The sequence below is a fragment of the Symphalangus syndactylus genome, chromosome 13 (genome assembly GCF_028878055.3).
Source record: "Symphalangus syndactylus isolate Jambi chromosome 13, NHGRI_mSymSyn1-v2.1_pri, whole genome shotgun sequence".
Classification (NCBI taxonomy): Eukaryota; Metazoa; Chordata; class Mammalia; order Primates; family Hylobatidae; genus Symphalangus; species Symphalangus syndactylus.
In genome coordinates, this window is record NC_072435.2 from 40,777,102 (window position 1) to 40,800,050 (window position 22,949).

At 50.9% G+C, this 22,949-nt stretch overlaps 1 protein-coding gene across 3 annotated transcripts in view; it reads left to right on the top strand.

Moving 5' to 3' along the window:
- Nucleotides 1-22,949, top strand: part of TECR (trans-2,3-enoyl-CoA reductase) — a 63,309-nt gene that overhangs the window by 26,980 nt on the left and 13,380 nt on the right. Inside the window, exon 1 of one of the 3 annotated variants that reach the window (XM_055235554.2) lies at nucleotides 13,503-13,614. The exons of the other annotated variants lie outside the window; for them this stretch is intronic. Within the exon in view, the coding sequence (XP_055091529.1) occupies nucleotides 13,525-13,614 (90 nt within the window). The 5' untranslated portion in view covers nucleotides 13,503-13,524. Of the gene's footprint in view, nucleotides 1-13,502; nucleotides 13,615-22,949 lie in introns of those variants that run through there. 3 annotated transcript variants of the gene reach the window in all.

Below are 22,949 nucleotides of genomic sequence, written 5' to 3' on the forward strand. Positions count from 1 at the left end.
ATTTTTAAGTGTGCAGTTCAGTGGCATTAAGAACATTCACATTGTTGTGCAACCATCACCACCACCCATCTCCAGAACTCTGCATCTTGGAAAACAGCTGGAGCCATTAAATACTAACTCCCCATTCCTCTCCACCTCCGCCTCTGGCAGCCACCATTCTACTTTCCGTCTCAATGAATTGACTACTCTAGGTACCTTGGATACGTAGGATTTTTTTTTTCTTCTTTTGGAGACAGAGTTTCGGTCTTATTGCCTAGGCTGGAGTGCAATGGCGCGATCTCAGCCTACTGCAAACTCCGCCTCCTGGGTTTAAGCGATTCTCCTGCCTCAGCCTCCTGAATAGCTGGGATTACAGGTGCCCGCCACCAAGCCCGGCTAATTTTTTGTATTTTTAGTAGAGACGGGGGTTTCACCATGTCGACCAGGCTGGCCTCAAACTCCTGACCTCAAGTGATTTGCCCACCTCAGCCTCCCAAAGTACTGGGATTACAGGTGTGAAGGAGCGCGGCTGGTTGTTTGTTTTTATTCACAAGTTGAATATTACTACCTCTGCCTTCTGCCCCCTTTATTGTTACTATTTTTGGAAATTTACCTACAATCCTTTGAAGCCTTTTTTCTGAGATGGAGTTTTGTTCTTGTTGCGCACGCTGGAGTGCAATGGCGTGATCTCGGCTCACCGCAACCTCCACCTCCCGGGTTCAAGTGATTCTCCTGCCCCAGCCTCCCGAGTAGCCGGAATTACAGGCATGAGCCACCACGCCTGGCTAATTTTGTATTTTTAGTAGAGACGGGGTATCTCCATGTTGGTCAGGCTGGTCTCGAACTCCCGACCTCAGGTGATCCACCCACCTTGGCCTCCCAAAGTGCTGGGATTACAGGTGTGAGCCACTGTGTCCGGCCCCTTAGAAGCCTTTGACCCAGAAATCCTGTAATTTTTGACATGGTATATCAAGAATGAGGAGGTTTGTATTCAATGATCTCTGTCATTTAAGTTTTCATTCTAGAATAAAGTTCTGATGTGGATTCCCCTCTCAAACTCTGTCTAAACCTGTAGTCCCACTACTGTAGTCTCAGCTACTCGGGAGGCTGAAGCAGGAGGATGGCTTGAGCCCAGGAGGTTGAGGCTGCAGTGAGCCCAAAAATCAGGCCACTGTACTCCAGCCTGGGCGAGAGAGACCCTGTTTGAAGGAAAAAAAAAAAAAAAGCTACCACGTCCAGCTTGAAACATGCAGTTTGGAACATCCATATGGCATTTTGCAAATGTAGTTGGTTTAGTTTTGCTAGTTAACTGTCAGATAAAGTAGGCCTCTGAGCACCCTGGGGGTGTGTGCTTTTGTTCCAGGAAGCTGGGCACAGCCTGAGGCCCAAGACTTGGACTGGAGAATATGCTCCACCATACTTAATCCTTTTCTCTCCCAGAAGGAAGGGGGAGCTTTGGCCAGGCATGGTGGCTCACGCCTGTAATCCCAGCACTTTGGTAGGCTGAGGTGGCCGGATGGCTTGAGGTGAGGAGTTTGAGACCAGCCTGGCTAACATGGAGAAACCTCGTCTCTACTAAAAATACAAAAGTGAGCCGAGTGTTGTGGCACACGCCTGTAATCTCAGCTACTTGGAGGCAGAGGTTGCAGTGAGCTGAGATCATGCCACTGTACTCCAGCCTGGACGACAGAGCGAGAGTCTGTCTCAAAAAAAAAAGAAAAAAAAAAAAGGGGGAAGCTTCAAACTCACTGTTCATAGTGACCTTGAAGGAAAAAAATAAATTGTTATTTTGCTGTGTTGTTTGTTATTCTCTGCCAATCTTTTGCCAAGTACCCATAGAAGCGATAGCTACAGGGCTTCTGGGTGGGAGAAGCAGTTGTTTCCCGGCCCAGCAGATTGCATAGCAAGCAGATTAGTTTAACTGCATGTGTTTATTGTAGGTCAGTAAAAATAGAAAGGATGCTTTCACTCACATTTAACAAGCAATTTGAGAAAAGGTTTATCTACATCAAAGAGTATATTTCTGGCCGGGCGAGGTGGCTCATGCCTGTAATCCCAGCACTTTGGGAGGCTGAGACGGGTGAATCACTTGAGGTCAGGAGTTCGAGACCAGCCTGGCCAACATGATGAAACCCTGTCTCTACAAAAAATAAAAAATTAGCTGGGTGTGGTGGTGCGCGCCTGTAATCCCAGCTACTTGAGAGGCTGAGGAATGAGAATCACTTGAACCCGGTAGGCAGAGGTTGCAGTGAGCTGAGATCGCACCACTGCACTCCAGCCTGGGTGACAAGAGCGAGACTCTGTCTCAAAAAAAAGAAAAAAAATCTATTTCTGCTTGGGACTAAATCCATCTTCCCACCCTCAAGCAGTCTCTTGTCCGCTGAGAGGTTGGCTCCTGGAGAGACCTTGGAGATTATGAAGTGCAGTTTACAATTGATAGAGGTAATGCCCAGAAGGGTGCAGGACGTGTTGACTGTCACACAACGAATTAATGTCTGGTTGAGGACTGTTATCATGGCAGTTGGGATCCCAGCAGGAGGGGAGATCGGTGGCTATTTCCACAGTAGCCTCATATCACTGCCAAATCTCATCTGAGAGGAAAAGTTATCCACTCTGTGGCCTAATTGAGGTGAAGCCTCTCTCTAGAACAGGTCACCTCCAGGCCTTGGCTGAAGCCCTTTTCTTAGAATACCAGAGCAGGCCTTGGCATTGTCTTGGGGTCAGAGCTAGGTCGGTAAGCAAACTGCTTATCCTAGGATATGGTAGTTTTTTTTTTAATGTATTTTTTTATTTTATTGCTGTTTTTGCCACTGCAGATGAGACTCAAAGTAATGAGCCCAGTAGCAACTGGAAAAAACAGCTACTACATCTTGTAAATGAGCCTGTTAATTCCTGAGAAAATCAGTCTCTCTTCAGCCTCCAGCAGTCCAAGTCGCTGCCCATTTCCCGCAGCTGAGTACCCAGAGGCGAGCCTCTTGGGATCCCCATAACCCACATTTAGGATGTTTTCTTTCTTTCTTCTTTTCTTTTTTTTTTTTAGGCAGAGTCTCACACTCTCGCCCAGACTGGAGTGCAGTGGCTCCATCTTGGCTCACTGCAAACTCCGCCTCCCAGGTTCACGCCATTCTCCTGCCTCAGCCTCCCAAGTAGCCGGGACTACAGGCGCCCGCCACCACGTCCAGCTAACTTCTTCTATTTTTTAGTAGAGACGGGGTTTCACCATGTTAGCCAGGATGGTCTCGATCTCCTGACCTCGTGATCCGCCCGCCTCGGCCTCCCAAAGTGCTGGGATTACAGGAGTGAGCCACCACGCCCAGCCTTTTTTTTTTTTTTTTTTTTTGGTGAGGGAGTCTTGCTCTGTCACCCAGGCTGGAGTGCAGTGATGCGATCTCACGTCACTGCAGCCTCCACCTCCCCGGTTCAAGCTATTTTCCTGCCTCAGCCTCCCAAGTAGCTATTACAGGTGGGTGCCACCACACCTGGCTAATTTTTGTAGTTTTAGTAGAGATGGGGTTTCACCATGTTAGTCCAGGCTGGTCTCGAACTCCTGGGCTCAAGCAATCCTCCTGCCTTGGCATCCCAAAGTGCTGGGATTATAGGTGTGAGCCACCACGCCTTGCCCAGGGGTGAGTCTTATTAGCACCTGATCAGATGGGGACTAGTGTTCTACTTTACAGATGATGGAACTGAAGCTCAGAGAGGTAAACTAAGCTGGTCAAGGTCACAGAGCCTGGAAGCCAGGGAGCTGAACCTGGGTTTGTCTGACTCCAGTTTTGTCCACACCGATGGCTTCTCTGCCGATGCTGCCCTAGGACAGCTGGTGGCTGTCCTGCTGTGTTCTGAGGACAGAGCATCCCTGAAGGGAGGGCGAGGTGCTGCGGGTCAGTGTGGACTGCTGGGATAGGGTCTTTCTCTGCCCTGAAATCGGATGGGCTGCCCCTTGCAGTAAGGGTAGGATTGAGAGTGATGAGCCTTGGCTGGGTGCAGTGGTTCATGCCTGTAATCCCAGCATGTTGGGAGGCTGAGGCAAGAGGATCACCTGAGGTCAGGAGTTTGAGACTAGCCTGGCCAACATGGCGAAACCCCCCTCCACTAAAAATATAAAAAATGGCCGGGCGCTGTGGCTCACACCTGTAATCCCAGCACTTTGGGAGGCTGAGGCGGGCGAATCACGAGGTCAGGAGATCGAGACCATCCTGGCTAACATGGTGAAACCCCGTCTCTAGTAAAAAATAGAAGAAGTTAGTTGGGCCTGGTGGCGGGTGCCTGTAATCCCAGGTACTCGAGAGACTGAGGCAGGAGAATTCATTTGAACCTGGGAGGCGGAGCTTGCAGTGAGCCGAGATCACGCCACTGCATTCCAGTCCTGGACAACAGAGCGAGACTCCATCTCAAAAAAAAAAAAAAAAAAAAGGGAAAGTGGCGAGCCTTGAGCTGTGGTGAGCTATAAAGACCTTTCCTATGTTAGCCTGACTCAGGCCAAGATCCTGAGGGGCTTGGAGGGGATCTTAGGCTTTTCAGATTTTCCTGCAGGCTTCTTGCTTTGAGCAGATGGTGACTCACTGGGCATCTTCTGGTGGAATCCCTTCTGTCCCCCTGGCTGTAGCTTTGTACTTAGGCCATTTCTTTGCTGTAGGCACTCAGAATCTCAGAGCCCCAGGCTTGAGAGAATTTTTCTGGTTTAACTTCTGTAAAGTTACAGATGAGGGACCTGAGAGAAGAAGGCCTTTTCCAGGGCTGCAGGCCAGTTCCCCTTTGGGTTGGACAGTATTGATTGATACTCTTCCTGGGAAGGTGGCAATGCTTACGGGCTTTGGATCAGTGCTGGGCTCATATGCTTAACTGCCACTGACAAGATTTGGAGCCCACAGGCAAGTTCTTTAGCCTCTCAAGCTAGTTTTTTTTTTTTTTTTTTTTTTTTTTTGTGAGACAGGGTCCTCCTCTGTTGCCCAGGCTGGAGTGCAGTGGTGCCATCTAGGCTCACTGCAACCTCTGCCTCCTGGGTTCAAGCGATTCTCCTGCCTCAGCCTCCTGAGTACCTGGGATTACAGGCGCCCACTACCACGCCCGGCTAATTTTTGTATTTTTAGTAGAGATGGGGTTTCACCATATTGGCCAGGCTGGTCTCGAACTCCTGACCTTAAGTGATCCTCCTGCCTCGGCCTCCCAAAGTGTTGGGATTACAGGCGTGAGCCACCACGGCTGGCCTTGAGCTAGCTTTTTAATTCATAAAATGACACCTGGGTGTGCGAGACCCGGCTGACATTGGCTGGTGGTGTGCATCTTCCCAACTCTGTGTTCAGGGATATCAGGCTGACATCTCTAAGTCACAGGTAGGGTATTTACACCATGGAAAGTGGCAAACGCTACAGCTCAGGCCCCTTCCTCTCTCCTGCCCGATGTTCATATTGACCGGGATAATTGTCCCTGCCTCCCAGGGTTATCGTTTCAAGGTGTTCTTGGTCTGGTGAGCATTGTATGAGCAGATACATGCCTGGAAAGCCTCAGCTTGGTGCAGCACCTTGCAGTAGCTAACGCTTGACAAGTAGTGCGGCCCTGTTCACCTCTGGACACAGTGGGGCAGATGTGAGGAGGCGGGGCCGAGGAGGGGGCAGGGCCGAGGAGGAGGAGGAGGTGGGGCTTGAGGAAGGGGAGGGGTGCCTGGGAGGGGGAGGCGGGTCCCAAGGAGTAGGGGGCAGAACTGAGCAGGAAAAGGCGTGTCCTGAGGAGGAGGAGGCAGGGCCGAGGAGGCAGGGCCGAGGTGGAAGAGGCAGGTCCGGAGGAGGAGGGAGCAAGGCTGAGATGGAGGAAGCGATCCCTGAGGATGAGGAGGTAGGGCTGAGAACGAAGAGGCGGGGCCGGGGGGAAGGCGAGGCCGAGGAGGAGGAGGTGGGGCTCAGGAGGAGGAAGCGGGACAAGAAGGAAGAGGCGGGGCCGGGATGTGGGAGGCGGGGCCGGGATGTGGGAGGCGGGGCCGGGATGTGGGAGGCGGGCCCGGGATGTGGGAGGCGGGGCCAGGGAGGGGGAGGCGGGGCCAGGGATGGGGAGGCGAGGCTAAGGAGGAGGAGGAGGTGGGGGTCGGGGAGAGGAGGCGGGGCAAGGAGGAAGCGGCGGGCCTGGATGGGGGAGGCGGGGCCGAGTAGCAAGAAAGTGGGACCGGATGAGTGGTGGGCTTTGGTGTGTGCCAGGTGGAGTAGCTATTTCAGTCGCACCCAGGTGGATTTAGAGGCTCCACCAGCTGGGCCCAGCAAAGCCCTCTCGACTAACTGGTTCCTGAGGAGAACAGAGGAGGGTTGACAGCCTTGAGTGAGGGCGGTGCTTGGAAAGGCCTTGCGACTCTTGATAAGGTGGTTGGGTTTGGTCGGGAATCCTGCCCTTTGATTGACAAGCCTGGCTGCGTGAGAAAGGTCAGAGACCTTGAGCTAGTTGGTCAGGTTCAGGCTGGGTCTTAACACCCTCTTGCTGATATTGACAGTGGCTGCTGAGAATGTTTTAATACCTGGGACATTTCCCGCAGCAGCCAGAAGATAGTAATCATCCTAGTAAATTACGGTGAATATAGTGCTTAATTCTAAGTGTTTTTTTTTTTTTTTTTTTTTTTTTTTTTTTTTTTTTTTTTTTTTTTTTTTTTTGAGACGATGTCTCGCTCTTATCCCCTAGACTGGAGTGCAATGGCGTGATCTCGGCTCACTGCAACCTCCGCCTCCCGGGTTCAGGCGATTCTCCTGCCTCAGTCTCCCGAGTAGCTGGGATTACAGGTGCCCACCACCACACCCGGCTAGTTTTTGTATTTTTAGTAGACACGGGGTTTCACCATGTTGGCCAGGCTGTTCTGAAACTCCTGACCTCAGGTGATCTGCCCAGCTTAGCCTCCCAGAGTGTTGGGATTACAGGCATGAGCCACTGCGCCTGGCAGTGTAAGTGCTTCTTATCTAGTAACATATCTGAATCTCATACTAAACATAAGAAATAGATGCTGTTCTTATCTCTCTCTCTCTTTTGTTTTTTTTTTTTTTTTTTTTTTTTGAGAAGGAGTCTTGCTCTGTCGCCCAGGCTGCATGGAGTGCAGTGGTGCGATCTTGACTCACTGCAAGCTCCGCCTCTCGCTCTGTCACCCAGGCTGGAGTGCAGTGGCTCCATCTCGGCTCACTGCAGTCTCCGCCTCCCAGGTTCAAGCGATTCTCCTGCCTCAGCCTCCCGAGTAGCTGGGATTACAAGCACCCGCCACCACACCTGGCTAATTTTTTTTTTGAGACAGAGTCTCACTCTGTTGCCCAGGCTGGCGTGCAGTGGCGCGATCTCGGCTCACTGCAAGCTCCGCCTCCTGGGTTCACACCATTCTCCTGCCTCAGCCTCCCGAGTAGCTGGGACTATAGGCGCCTGCCACCACGCCCGGCTAATTTTTTTTTGTATTTCTAATAGAAATGAGGTTTCACCGTATTAGCCAGGATGGTCTCGATCTCCTGACCTCGTGATCCATCCGCCTCGGCCTCCCAAAGTACTGGGATTACAGGCGTGCACCACCGCACCTGGCCGCAAGTCACATTTTGAGATGATCAGTTCTTTCCTTCGTGGGAAGACCCTTGGGGAAGTCACAACACATTCAGAGCCCACTTTTTAACCTGTTGTGACAAAGAATCATCCCAGGAAGTGGAGGCTGGAAGACAGTCTGGCCACCAGGTGCCTGTCACAGCTGCCTCACCTAGGAGCACACTGCTTGTGTTCCTGCTCCCTCCTGGCTGTCTGTCCCCCACCCAGCCACAGGCAGAAGGCCTTTTTGCCTGTAAGTGGGAGGATCTTAGTGTGCCATGGCTCAGAACCCTCCCTCAGAGGCTTCTTGTCATCTGTTGCCTGCTTTCCTCACTTGTCACTACGCTACTGTCTTTCATCTCTGCAGATACCCAAAGCCACGTTCCTGCCCTGAGCACATGCTATTCCCTGGGCCCCGGATGCCCTTCCCTCTGCTTTTCTCATGCCTGGCCCTTGTTGTTAGCGAGCGCTCAGCTTCCATGTCCCCCAGAGAGACCTTCCTTGGCCATCCAATCTAGAGTCCAACCCCTTGCCTGTCACCTCGGCACCCCACTCATCTCCTTCGCAGCCCATCTGGGCTTGGGTTGTGTTTCTTTCTTTTTTTTTTTTTTTTTTTTCTGAGACGGAGTCCTGCCCTGTCACCCAGGCTGGAGTGCAGTGGTGGGATATCAGCTCACTGCAACCTCCACCTCCTGGGTTCAAGTGATTCTCCTGCCTCAGCCTCCTGAGTAGCTGGGACTACAGGTGCCCACCACCATGCCTGGCTAAGTTTTGTATTTTTATTTATTTATTTAAAAATATATTTTTTTGAGGCAGAGTCTTGCTCTGTCACCTAGACTGGAGTGCAGTGGTGCAATCTTGGCTCTCTGCAACCCCCTCCTCTGGGGTTCAAGCATTCTCCTGCCTTAGCCTCCTGAGTAGCTGGGATTACTGCTGCCCACCACCATACCCCACTAATTTTTGTATTTTAATACAGATGGGGTTTCATTGTGTTGGCCAGGCTGGTGTTGAACTCCTGACCACAAATGATCACCTGCTTTGGCCTCCCAAAGTGTGGGGATTACAGGCATGAGCCACCATGCCTGGCCATAATTTTTGTATTTTTAGTAGAGGCAAGGTTTCACCATGTTGGCCAGGATGGCCTCGAACTCTTGATCTTAAGTGATCTGCCCGCCTCGGCCTCCCAAGTAGCTGGGACTGCAGGTGTGTACCACTATGTCTGGCTGCTTGTTTTTTTTTTGTTTGTTTGTTTGTTTGAGTTGGAGTTTTGCTCTTGCCCAGGCTGGAGTGCAGTAGAGTGATCTCGATTCACTGCAACTTCAGCCTTCCAGTTTCAAGCCATTCTTTTGTCTCAGGCTCCCGAGTAACTGGGACTACAGGCCACACGCAGCTGATTTTGGTATTTTTAGTAGAGACAGGGTTTCACCATGTGGGCCAGGCTGATCTCCAACTCCTGAGCTCAAGTGATCTGCCCACCTCGGCCTCCCGAAGTGCTGGGATTACAGGTGTGAACCACTGTTCCGGGCCAGTGCCTGGCTAATTTTTAAAGGATTTTTCTTGGTAGAGACACAGTCTCACCATGTTGCCCAGGCTGTTCTTGAACTCCTTGGCTCAAGTGATCTCCTTGGCTCAAGTGATCTCCTGCCTCAGCTTCCCAAAGCTCTGGGATTCTAGGTGTATGCCACCATGCCTGGCTGGCAACCGGCTTCTTCTGGCCTCTTGGCCACAAGCCCTGGGTCTATCCTGCCAGTGGCTGTCCTGTTCCCCATCATCTCAACCCTCCTGGCACAGTGGCCCTTCTGAGATGGAAGCTGCCAAGACAACACTCAGGCCTTCCCCTCACCACACAGGTTGTGGGCAGGTCCTGCTGGTCCAGGCCTTTTCCCGTCATGGGGCCCTGCCTCTGTTTTCCAGTCCATCACTTATTCGTTAGTTCATTTGTTCCAACATGTTTTTTCCCTCTTATCAATGCTAAGAATCCTAGGATGAACAAACCACATTCTCTGCCCTCAAGATCTTTTCATTTAAGCCAAGGCCTGAAGGTCGAGGTCTTTGGGGCCAGGGAGGAGAATGGTGTTCTAGGTGGAGGGAACCAAGTGGTGTGTGCAGAGGCATGGAGCCCAGAGTTTGCAGATGTCCTACGTTGAGGGATGAGGCTGACAGGGCACGGCTTTGTAGCTACCCAGAGAGACCTGTGGACTTCTTTTCATTTTTTTTTTTTTTTTTTTTTGAGATGGAGTTTCACTCTTGTCACCAAGGCTGGAGTGCAATGGCATAATCTTGGGTCACTGCAACCTCCGCCTCCTGGGTTCAAGCGATTCTCCTGCCTCAGCCTCCCGATTAGCTGAGATTACCAGCTAACACGCCACCATGCCTGGCTTATTTTTTGTATGTGTAGTAGAGACCGGGTTTCACATGTTGGCCAGGCTGGTTTCGAACTCCTGACCTCAACTGATCCACCCACCTCAGCCTTCCAAAGTGCTGGGATTACAGGCGCGAGCCACTGTGCTCTGCCTCATTTTGATGGCAATGAAAGTCCCTTTTCTGTTTTATTCAATTACCTATGAATTATTGTTTTTAGTAGAGATGGGGTCTTGTTATATTGCCCAGGCTGGTCTCCGACTCTTGGGCTCAAGTGATCCTCCTGCCTTGACCTCCCAAAGTGCAGGGATTACAGGTGTGAGACACCATGCCTGACCACATTCTACTGATTTTACCTAAAAGATTCCCTATTGGAGGGCAGTTCATTTTTAAGTCCTCAGAGGGCCTTCATGCCATAGTGTTTTTTTTTTTTTTCTGAGATGGAGTTTCGCTTTTGTGGCCCAGTCTGGAGTGCAGTGGTGCAATCTTGGCTCACTACAACCTCTGCCTCCCGGGTTCAATCGATTCTCCTGCCTCAGCCTCCCGAGTAGCTGGGATTACAGGCGTCCACCACCACTCCCGGCTAATTTTTTTATTTTTAGTAGAAACGGTGTTTTGCTATATTGGCTAGGGTGGTCTCAAACTCCTGACCTCAGGTGATCCACCCGCTTTGGCCTCCCAAAGTGTTGGGATTACAGGTGTTGAGGCACTGCACCTGCCCACCATGGTGTTTGTAATAAAAATGCACAGAGCACTTGTTCCTTATTCTGAGAAGTGTACCGTGGATTGCGTGTGGGGCTTACTGGGAGCAGAGCGACTCACCCCAGTTACATGGTTAGCTGGATGTGGGTCATGAGTGTTTCCCAGCCCTGCAAGGTGTAAAGGCCCTGTCTGTGGGCCTGTAGCTGTGTCACACTGACAGGCTGGCATGGCCCTGCCTCTGTCCCTGCTCGAACCAGGCTCTTATGTAAGCAGAGCCCACCAGCCATTCACAGACTGCCTGAGAGAATGCAGGGCTTTGTGCGGTCTCCTGGGTCCTTCCGAATTCTTTTTTTCTTTTTTTTTCCATTTGAAAGTGAACAGGGATCACTGGCCAGAGCGTGGGATCTGGGCTTGTCCTTAGGGTGGGGTGCCAAGTTGGGGGTGGGGGTGGGAAGTTAACACAAGCCCTGGAGCTTCAGGAACCATCTGGAAACAGGCTGAAGTCAAGGAGCTGAGCCTCCAGGCTCCTTGTGGGGAGAAGCTGTTCCCCCGACACCTGAAGTGTCTAACTCAGGAGGTGGGCAGATGGGTGGAGCTGCTGAATGAATGTTTCTCAGGAGCTGGGTGGGGTTGGAGGATTGCAGAGGGTGGGGTGGGAGTGTGTGTGCAGATACTGGAATTCCTGAGGAGACATGTATAGTTGGAAACAGTGTATTGCCTGTATACTACTTGTTTCAGAGAATAGTTTTTTTTTTTTTTTTTTTTTTTTTTTAAATTTAGACGGAGTCTCCGTTTGTTGCCCAGGCCGGAGTGCAATGGTGTGATCGCAGCTCATTGCAACCTCTGCCTCCCGGGTTCAAGCAATTCTCCTGCCTCAGTCTCCTGAGTAGCTGGGATTACAGGCATGCACCACACCACACCTGGCTAATTTTTGTATTTTTAGTAAAGACGGGTTCACCATGTTGGCCAGGCAGGTCTTGAACTCCTGACCTCAAATGATCCTCCCGCCTCAGCCTCCCAAAGTGCTAGGATTACAGGCGTGAGCCAACGCGCCGGGCCCAGAGAATAGTTTAACAAAATCTCCCAACCAGGGGTGGGGGATCCACAGAGGACAGAGCTGGAGAATCCCTATCCAAATACTGGTCTGAATGTGACAAAATACCTCCGAGAAGCCTCTGCCCCTGACTCACCCAGGCCATACTTATCACCTTGTCACCGTTCATGTTTGAATTCTCCACACAGCACTTGGCACCTTCTGATAAGGCAGTTTGTGTAAGTCCCTGGCTCTCCCCTGTAACCCCTGGCCCTGGGGAGGGTCTCTGGATACTTGTGGAACGAGTATGTGTATGTTTGGTAGAGGCCACTGTCTTACGGAGCACACAGGACAGGCTCAGGCGTTCAGCCGCATAATTGATGCCTGCCCTCAAAAGTCACTGTAACTGATGAGGACGAGGATGCTTGCATGATCTTGGGGTGTGCGGCCATTCTATGGGACTGGCAGGTCTGGCTTTGAGTGTGGGTCCTGAGCTTATAGCATATCCTTGATGACAGTAGTGGAGGGTTCTGCTCTTCCATGAACTGGGCTCATCTTTTGCTGCTGTGGTGTTTGGCCATTCTTTTCTTTTCTTTTTTTGAGACAGGGTCTTGCTCTGTCGCCCATGCTAGAGTGCAGTGGCATGATCACGGCTCCCTGCAACTCCGACTCCTGGGTTCAAGGGATTCTTGTGCCCCAGCCTCCCAAGTAGCTGAGACCACAGGTGCATGCCACCATGCCCGGCTAATTTAAAATTTTTCCGTAGAGACAGGGTCTTGCTATGTTGCCCAGGCTGGTCTTGAACTCATGGGCTCCAATGATCCTCCTGCCTCTGTTTCCCAAAGTGCTGGGATTACAGACAAGAGCCACCACGCCCAGCAGGCGGCTTGTTTTGAACCATTGACACCTCAGAATCTAGGAACTACGGTGTCCTTTTCACTCCTTCCCTCCTCTATTCCCTCCCTGGTCTAAGCACCTGAGTCTCTCCCCTGGGTTGCTTCCAAGTCTCTCACTGCTGTCTCTGAAGCCACATTTGCTCCCTTACTGTTCCTCTGTCCCCAGCAGAGAGATTGTTCTTCAAGAAACCAGAGCAGCCTGTGGCACTCCAGCGATTCCTCATTGCTCAAGGGTAAAACCTAAAGCACTTGTCTTGGCTCCGCTCCAGCCTGCTGCTTAGCTGCTCCCCCTAAAATTTACTCTGTTCCAGCCTCCGGGTGTCACCTGCTTCCCCAAAACTCTGTGCTACCCCAGGGCCTTTGCATTCCCCGCCAGGGAGCCTCATGCTGGCCCTCTGCTGAAATCCCATTTCCTCGGCAGGGCCTTCCCGGGCATACCCACTGTGGCCCTCTTGGCCCTCTGCCCCACTGTCTCCTCTCCACAGTGCCTGGTACATGGTGACCCTGTATTATGTAATAGGTGCTTTGTTCATGTCCTCTTGAGCACCAGCAAGCCTGGGGGTTGGTGGGGATGGCTTCTCTCAGTCGTGTGCACTGTCATATCCCGGCCCCTGGATTGCTGCCCGCACGCTCTTGTCACACGTAGACCCACCTGACTGCCCTTCATCACCGAGCCCAGCAGCTGGCACAGGCAGGCCCGGTGCAGCAAGGGGCACAGTCCGTGTTGGTTGTGTGCGTGGTGACTGCAAACTGCACAGTTAGCAGAAAAGGTTTTTGGGAGTGACAGATACCCCTGCACATGGTTGAGCCCTTTGTAGGTCTCCGTGTGACAAGTACATCCCTGCTGTGCTTGGGAAAGGGCTGTGTGGGTTGCCCGGCTTCTTCCTGCTGTCCCTGAGGAGCATCGGAAATGGGTCACAACACAGCAGGTAACTGCAGCCTCCCTCAGGCAGAGCTGAGTGGCTCAGTATTCCATCCAAGGCTTGATCAGAGCTCCTCTGGGCCACATAGAGCCCCCAGGACATGGCTGGACTAGGAGTTGGGACCCTGATCTCCTTTCCTGGCCGGGTCACGCCTGCCATACCACTGACTCTTGGGGGACCTGCCTGGAAGGTGAGGAAGCGATCCATGCTAGCTCATCCCTGGGGACCGAGTCCTGCTGCACCTGGGGTGGTCACAAATCTGCTTTCAGAAAAATCATGGGGGCAGGGCTAGGGGGCTACTCAGCTGGGAAATCATTGCAGACATTTCCGATCATAGATCACTGAAAGTTTTTGGGCATCTAACTCAGAAGGAATTCTAGATTTGGGATTTTTTTTTTTTTTTTTTTTTTTTTTTGCTCTAAGAAAACTCCATCCTAGGCCAGGTGCAGTGGCTCACACCTGTAATTTCAGCACTTTGGAAGGCCGAGGTGGGCGGATCACTTGATGTCAGGAGTTCAAGACCAGCCTGGTCAACATGCTGAAATCCCTCTTCTACTAAAAATACAAAAATTAGCCAGGTGCAGTGGCACGTGTCTGTAGTCCTGGCTACTTGGGAGGCTGAGGCAGGAGAATTGCTTGAACCCGGGAGGCAGAGGTTGTAGTGAGCAACCTCCTGCAGAAATTTTCTTTTTATTTATTTATTTATTACAGAAACAGGGCTCTCACTATCTTGGCCTGGCTGCATGCACTACCATGTCTAGCCTGGATTTTTCTTTCTATGCTTAGAACCTTTGGTCACTGAAATATTTCTTAAACATTAAGTTTCTTTTTTTTTTTTTTTTTTTTTTGAGATGGAGTCTTGCTCTGTCGCCCAGGCTGGAGTGCAGTGGCACAATCTCGGCTCACTGCAAGCTCCGCCTCCTGGGTTCACGCCATTCTCCTGCCTCAGCCTCTCCGAGTAGCTGGGACTACAGGCGCCCGCCACCACGCCCGGCTAATTTTTTTGTATTTTTAGTAGAGACGGGGTTTCACCGTGGTCTCGATCTCCTGACCTCGTGATCCGCCCGCCTCAGCCTCCCAAAGTGCTGGGATTACAAGCGTGAGCCACCGCGCCCGGCCAACATTAAGTTTCTTTTCTATTTTCTTTTTTTTAAGACAGAGTCTTGCTCTGTTGCCCTGGCTGGAGTGCAGTGTCGCGATCTTGGCTTGCTGCAACCTCCACCTCTGAGAGCGGGTTCAAGCCATTCTCCCACCTTAGCCTCCCAGGTAGTAGCTGGTGCACGCCACTATGCCCAGCTAACTTTAGTATTTTTAGTAGAAACAGGGTTTCACTATGTTGGCCAGGCTGGTCTCAAACTCCTGACCTTAAGTGATCTGCCCACCTTGGCCTCCCAAAGTGCTGGGATTACAGGCATGAGCCACTGCATCCAGCCTAAAAATTAAATTTCAGTTTGATCAATATGATAGGGTAATCAGTGCTAATTTTCAGTCATAAACATGTATTAGAATAAGATCCTATGAGGAGGGGAACAGAAACCAACTTCAAAGCAAAATGAGAGCAAATGTTAAAGAGCTTATTCATAGCCTCTTATTTTTTTTTAAAGGGATAATGGTAGGTTTCAAATTACTAAAGCATTTAGACTCTAGATAGATTTAACAGAGCCCTGTAAATGTTTATGTAAAATTTTTAATACCGACAGTTGGCCAGAAATGACATCTTTTGCAACTCTTAAAGCTTAGGTAAAAAATACTAGATGTCACCTTAAAAATGTTGGGGGTGTGTATAACATTTGCAAAATTATTTTAGGAGCAAAAAGTTTGCAGAGCCCTGAGTTTGCACACTCAGATATTTCTGTCTGATTCAGGGTGGAGGGTGGTGGCAGCTGGTGCTTCTCAATGAACTGGATCTCTCCATGTGGATTTTCATTTTATTTTAATTAATTAATTAATTAATTAATTTTGAGACAGAGTCTCGCTCTTTTCGCCCAGGCTGGAGTGCAGTGGCGTGATCTTGACTCACTGCAAGCCCTGCCTCCTGGGTTCACGCCATTCTCCTGCCTCAGCCTCCCGAGTAGCTGGGACTACAGGCGCCCGCCACCACGCCCGGCTAATTTTTTGTATTTTTAATAGAGACTGGGTTTCACCGTGTTAGCCAGGATGGTCTCGATCTCCTGACCTCGTGATCCACCTGCCTCGGCCTCCCAAAGTGCTGGGATTACAAGTGTGAGCCACCGTACCTGGCCTGTTTTGTTTTGTTTTATGTTTTTTTTTTTTTTTTTTTTTTTTTTTTTTTGAGACAGAGTCTCGCTCTGTCGCCCAGGCTGGAGTGCAGTGGCGCAATCTCGGCTCACTGCAAGCTCCGCCTCCTGGGTTCACACCATTCTCCTGCCTCAGCCTCTCCTTGTAGCTGGGACTACAGGCGCCCGCCACCACGCCCGGCTAATTTTTTGTATTTTTTAGTAGAGACGGGGTTTCACCGTGGTCTCGATCTCCTGACCTCGTGATCCGCCCACCTCGGCCTCCCAAAGTGCTGGGATTACAAGCGTGAGCCACCGCGCCCGGCCATGTTTTTTTTTTTTTTTTTTTGAGATGTCGCCCAGGCTGGAGTGCAGTGGCGCGATCACGGCTGACTGCAAGCTCCGCCTCCCAGGTTGATGCCATTCTCCTGCCTCAGCCTCTCCGAGTAGCTGGGACTACAGGCGCCTGCCACCATGCCTGGCTAATTTTTTTGTATTTTTAGTAGAGACAGGGTTTCACTGTGGTCTCGATCTCCTGACCTCGGGATCCGCCCGCCTCGGCCTCCCAAAGTGCTGGGATTACAAGCGTGAGCCACCGCGCCCGGCCTTGTTTTATGTTTTTTGAGACAGAGTCACAGTCTGTTGCCCAGGCTGGAGTGCAGTGGCATGAACTCTGCTCACTGCAACCTCTGCCTCCCAAGTTCAAGTGATTCTTGTGCCTCAGTCTCTGGAGTAGCTGGGACTACAGGCGTGTGCCACCACACCCGGCTAATTTTCTGTATTTTCAGTTGAGATGAGTTTTCACCATGTTAGCTAGGATGGTCTCAAACTCCTGACCTCTGGTAATCCACCTGCTTTGGCCTCCCAAAGTGTTGGGATTACAGGTGTGAGCCACTGTGCCTGGCCTAATTTTTTTTTTTTTTTTTTGAGTCAGGGTCTCATTCTGTCACCCAGGTTGGAGTGCAATGGTGCTATTATAGTTCACTGCAGCTTGGGCCTCCTGGGCTTAAGTGATACTCCTGCCTTAGCCTCCTGAGTATGCTGGGACTACAGGTGCATATCACCTACAGCCGGCTACTTTTGTTTTTTTTTTTTTGGTAGAAATGGGGTCTTGCGATGTTGCCCAGGTTGGTCTTGGGTCTTGGTCTTGGACTCTGGGCCTCGAGGGATCCTCCTGCCTTGGCCTCCCAACCATGTGGATGTTTAATGGGCATATGGGCATTTCTTTTTTTTTTTTTTTTGAGACGGAGTCTCGTTCTGTCGCCCAGGCTGGAGTGCAGTGGCATGATCTCGGTTCACTGCAACCTCTGCCTCCTGGGTTCAAGTGATTCTTCTGCCTCAGCCTCCCAAGTAGCTGGGACTACAGGTGCATGTCAATATGCCCGGCTAATTTTTTGTATTTTTAGTAGAGATGAGGTTTCACTGTGTTAGCCAGGATGGTCTCGATCTCCTGACCTCATGATCCGCCCCCTCTTGGCCTCCCAAAGTGCTGGGATTACCAGTGTGAGCCACCATGCCTGGCCCTAATGGGCATTTCAAACTTTACATGTCCAAAATGGAGCTTCTGATTTTTCCCCTTGAACCTGCATTTCCCCACCCCATTGGTGGCAGTTCCGGCCTGTTTGTTACCCAGGCCCTAAGCTGTTTGACTCTGCTCTTTCTCTCATGCCTCATGTCCAAATGTCAGCACATCCCTTAGCTCAGCATTCTAGAATTTAACCACTTCTCATCAGCCTCACTGCTGTTACCAGGCCTAAGCCAGGGGTTGGCAAACTTAATCCAGCTAGTAAAGATCTTAGGCTTTGCCTAAAGGTCTCCGTAGCACAACTCGTCTCTGTCGTCTCTTTTTTTTCTTTTAGAAACGGAGTTTTGCACTGTTGCCCAGGCTGGAGTGCAGTGGTGCGATCTCGGCTCACTACACCCTCCGCTTCCCGGGTTCAAGCAATTCTCCTGTCTCAGCCTCCTAAGTAGCTGGGATTACAGGCACGTATCACCACGTCTGGCTAATTTTTGTATTTTGGTAGAGACAGGGGTTCACCATGTTGGCCAGGCTGGTCTCGAACTCCTGATTTCAAGTGATCTGCTCACCTTGGCCTCCCAAAGTGCTGGGATTACAGGCGTGAGCCACCACATCCAATCATCTCAGACATCTTAGCAGCAGTGATACTACTACAGTGGCAGCCACAGACATCATCCAGTGAGCATGGCGTGTTCAATACAACTCTATGGACACTGAAATTTGAATTTAATTTTCACATATCATGAAATAGGTTTCTTTGATTTTCTTTTTTCCATCCGCTTAAAAATGTAAAAACCTCATGTATTTTTTAAAAGATAAAAGTTAAAGCCGTTTTTAGTTGGTTCAAAAGCCGGCAGTAGACCAGAGTCGCCCTATTGGCTGTAATTTGCTGACCCCTTTGTCTAAGCCATCATTACCTTCACAGAATTATTTCCACAACCTTTAATTGGACTTTTTTTTTTTTTTTTTTTGAGATGGAGTCTCACTCTGTCGCCAGGCTGGGTTGCAGTGATGCGATCTCGGCTCACTGCAACCTCTGCCTCCCGGGTTCAAGCAGTTCTGCCTCAGCCTCCCAAGTAGCTGGGACTACAGGCGTGTGCCACCACGCCCAGCTAACTTTTATATTTTTCATAGAGATGCGGTTTCACCATATTGGCCAGGGTTTCACCATATTGACCAGGCTGGTCTTGAACTCCTGACCTTGTGATCTGCCCTCCTCGGCCCCCTAACCCGTCTAAGTTTTTAAAAGTTTTTGTAGAGATAAGGGTCTTGCTATGTTGCCCAGCCTGGCCTCAAACTCTTGGGCTCAGGTGATCCTCCTGCCCTGGCCTCCCGAAGTGCTGGGATTACAGGCATGAGCCAGTGTACCCGATCTGCACTCAGCTTTTGGCCTCTTTTTTTTTTTTTTTTTTTTTTTTTTTTGAGATGGAGTCTTGCTCTGTCACCAGGCTGGAGTGCAGTGTCATAATCCCGGCTCACTGCAACCTCTGCCTCCCGGGTTCAAGCGATTCTCCTGCCTCAGCCTCCCGAGTAGCTGGGATTACAGGCGTGCACCACTACACCCAGCTAATTTTTATACTTTTATTTTTTTATTTTTTTTTATTTTTATTTTTTTTGAGACGGAGTCTTGCTCTGTCCCCCAGGCTGGAGTGCAGTGGCGCGATCTCGGCTCACTGCAAGCTCCGCCTCCCGGGGTTCACGCCATTCTCCTGCCTCAGCCTCCCGAGTAGCTGGGACTACAGGCGCCCGCCAACACGCCCTGCTAATTTTTTGTATTTTTAGTAGAGACGGGGTTTCACCGTGTTAGCCAGGATGGTCTCGATCTCCTGACCTCATGATCCGCCCGCCTCGGCCTCCCAAAGTGCTGGGATTACAGGCTTGAGCCACCGCGCCCGGCCTAATTTTTATACTTTTAATAGAGACAGGGTTTCACCATGTTGGCCAGGATGGTCTTGATCTCTTGACCTTGTGATCCGCCCACCTCGGCCTCCCAAAATGCTGGGATTACAGGTGTGAGCCACCGCGCCTGGCCAGGCCTTTTTATAAAATACTATAGGCCAGGCGCAGTGTCTCATGCCTGTAATCCCAGCACTTAGGGAGGCTGAGGCAGGCAGATCATGAGGTCAGGAGTTTGAGACTAGCCTGACCAACATGGTGAAACCCCATCTCTACTAAAAATACAAAAATTAGCTGGGCATGGTGGCATGCACCTGTAATCCCAGCTACTCAGGAGGCTGAGGCAGGAGAATCACTGGAACCCAGCAGGCAGAGGTTGCAGTGAGCCGAGATTGCGCCACTGCGCTCCAGCCTGGGCAACACAGTGAGACTCTGTCTCAAGAAAAAAATAAATAAATAAATAAACTATACACCTTCCCCCTTCAACTGCCACTCCCTGTCCCCTTTCTTCTTTCCATGTTGCACATCACCTTTGAACATACTGCATATAACGATTTATTTCATTGTGACTCTTTCTTTGCTAAGATGTCAGTTCCATGCGAGCAAGGATTTTTATCTCTCCTTCTATAGCTGAACCGCAAAGTCCTTAACAGTGCCTGGCATGTGTCAGTGAAGAAATGAGCCTCAGTTTCCTTATCTGCAAAAGAGGATGAATACATTGTAAAGGAGATGATTCGTGTTGAGGATGAGCCTCCGTGCCTGGCTGGTTGTGAGTGGGCAGGTGGTGTTAGCTGCCGCCGCGTGTATAAGGCTGGCCACGTAGACCCCAGTCTAGGCTCTTTGGCAAGCTGAGCTCATGGGGGTGGACTAACCTGTCTGCTGGACTCGGGCAGTCGGGGGTTGGCCCGGATGAGCTCCTCCTGCTCCTCCAGTCAGTTTGTATCTGCAGGGCTCAGCCTCTGGCCACCTTCCAGCTTCCTGGTCCAACAGTGCCTTCCTGCCCTGAGTTGGAGAGAGACCCAGGTGTCGTCACCGACTGCCACCCAGCCGTGGGTGCAGGGATGCAGTTCTGGACCATCCCCTGGGGGTCTGAGACCTGGGGAGTTGAGTGGTTGGCCTTTACACTGGAGCTCCTTGAGGGCTGGCCCCAGCAGCCAGGAGCGTCAGTTTTTTTTTTTTTTTTTTTTTTTTAGATGGAGTCTTTCTCTGTCGCACATGCAGCAGTATAGTGGCGTGATCTCAGCTCACTGCAACCTCCACCTCCTGGGTTCATGCGATTCTCCTGTCTTAGCCTCCCGAGTAGCTGGGACTACAGGCCCGTACCACTATGCCCAGCTAATTTTTGTAGAGACAGGGTTTCAACATGTTGGCCAGGCTGGTCTCGAACTCCTCACCTCAGGTGATCTGCCAACCTCGGCCTCCCAGAGTACTGGGATTACAGGCATGAACTACCACGCCCGGCCGTTCTTTTGCTTATAAGGGCACTCCTTTCTCTTATTAAGTCCACCTTAAATTCAGGATAATGTCATCTTAAGATCTTTAATTATGTCTGCAAAGACACTATTTTTTTTTCTTTTTTTGATGTGGAGTCTTGCTTTGTCACCCAGGCTGGAGTGCAGTGGTGCGATCTCAGCTCACTGCAACCTCCACCTCCCAGGTTCCTGCGATTCTCCTGCCTCAGGCTCCTGAGTAGCTGGGATTACAGGCACCCACCACCACACCCAGCTAATTTTTTTGTATTTCTGGTAGAGATAGAGTTTCATCATGTTGGCCAGGCTAGTCTCGAACTCCTGACCTCAGGTGATCCACCCGCCTCGGCCTCCCAGAGTATTGGGATTACAGGCGTGAGCCACCGCACCTGGCCAATTATTGTATTTTGTGTAGAGATGGAGTTTTGACATGTTGCCCAGGCTGCAGGAATTCCCTAATTCCTAAGCAGTGCCTGTGTTAGATCCTCTTGCAGGCACACCCATTTACTAGTTGGAGAAGCAGGCAAGGCAGGTCTGACACCGCCCCCTGTGGCAGTGCCTCTCAGTCAGCATTGAGGACACGCCCCTGCTTTTCTAGGCCCATTGGCTGTCTTAGCTTGTGACAGGAAAACATGCAGGAGGCATTGCCACAGCTGTAAACCCTGCCTGGGCTCCCCTGTGGTATGAGTTGCTGATAGACCTTTTGCTCTGGTACAGCCTGGCTGTGTATGAGGCTGTGGGGCAGAGGCCAGCGGGCTGGGTCCCCAGGCCAGGCAGAGGCTCAGTCCTCAGTGTCTGCTGGAGGATCGTATCCAGTGTGGTAGGTTTTTGTTGTTGTTGTTTTTTTTTTTTTGGTTTTACCCTTTCTCTCTCTCTCTCTCTTTCTTTCTTTCTTCTTTCTTTTTTTTTTTTTTTTTTTCTTTTTTTTTTTTTTTTTTGAGACGGAGTCTTGCTCTGTCACCCAGGCTGGAGTGCAGTGGCGCGATCTCGGCTCACTGCAAGCTCCGCCTCCCGGGTTCACGCCATTCTCCTGCCTCAGCCTCTCCGAGTAGCTGGGACTACAGGCGCCCGCCACCACGCCCGGCTAATTTTTTTTGTATTTTTGGTAGAGACGGGGTTTCACCGTGGTCTCGATCTCCTGACCTCGTGATCCGCCCGCCTCGACCTCCCAAAGTGCTGGGATTACAAGCGTGAGCCACCGCGCCCGGCCCTTTCTTCTTTCTTTCTTTCTTTCTTTCTTTCTTTCTTTCTTTCTTTCTTTCTTTCTTTCTTTCTTTCTTTCTTTCTTTTTCTTTCTTTTCTTTCTTTCTCTCTCTCTTTCTTTCTTTCTTTTTTCTTTTTTCTCTCTTTCTCTTTCTCTCCCTCTCTCTCTCTCCCCCCTCCCCCCTTCCCCTCTGTCTCCCCCCCTTTCCCCCTCTCTCTCTCTCCCCCTCTTTCTCCCTCTCTCTCCCTCTCTCTCTCTCTCCCTTTGTTTTTTTTTTCTTTTTGAGATGGAGTCTCCTCTGTCGCCCAGGCTGGAGTGCAGTCAGTGGTGCACTCATAGCTCACTGCAGCCTTGACCTCCTGGGCTCAAGCAGTCCACCTACCCTGGCCTCCCAAAGTGCTGAGATTACAGGCGTGAACCACTGCGCCCGGCCTTTTTCTTTTCTTTCTTTCTTTGTTTTTTTTTTTTTTTTTGAGATGATGTGTCTTCTGTCCCCCAGGCTGGAGTGCAGCGGTCCAATGATAGGTCACTGCAGCCTTGACCTCCCCGGGCTCAAGCAGTCCTCCCAGTCTGGCCTCGCAAAGTGCTGGGATTATAGGCGTGAGCCACCGTGCCTGGCCTGCCTTTTCCTTTCTCTGTTGCACATAGCCCTGCTCTCTAGGATGGAGGCATTATTTTATTGTAGGAGCTTTGGGCCTGAGCAAGCTGGGTAGACACTCACATGGGCACTTCCAGGCTACTTACCTTGGGCGAGGGCTTCCTCGTTCCCAAGCCCCAGTTTTCCAAGCCACTTAACAGGCATCACAGTCTTTTTCTTCTCTTTCTTTCTTTCTTCTTTTTTTTTTTTTTTTGAGACGGAGTCTTTTTTTTTTCAGACAGAGTCTCTCTCTGTCGCCCAGGCTGGAGTGCAGTGGCACAATCTCGGCTCACTGCAAGCTCCGCCTCCTGGGTTCACGCCATTCTCCTGCCTCAGCCTCTCCGAGTAGCTGGGACTACAGGCGCCCGCCACCACGCCCGGCTAATTTTTTGTATTTTTTAGTAGAGACGGGGTTTCACTGTGGTCTCGATCTCCTGACCTCGTGATCCACCTGCCTTGGCCTCCGAAAGTGCTGGGATTACAAGCGTGAGCCACCGCGCCCGGCCTGAGACGGAGTCTTGCTCTGTTGCCCAGGCTGGAGTGCAGTGGCGCGATCTTGGGCT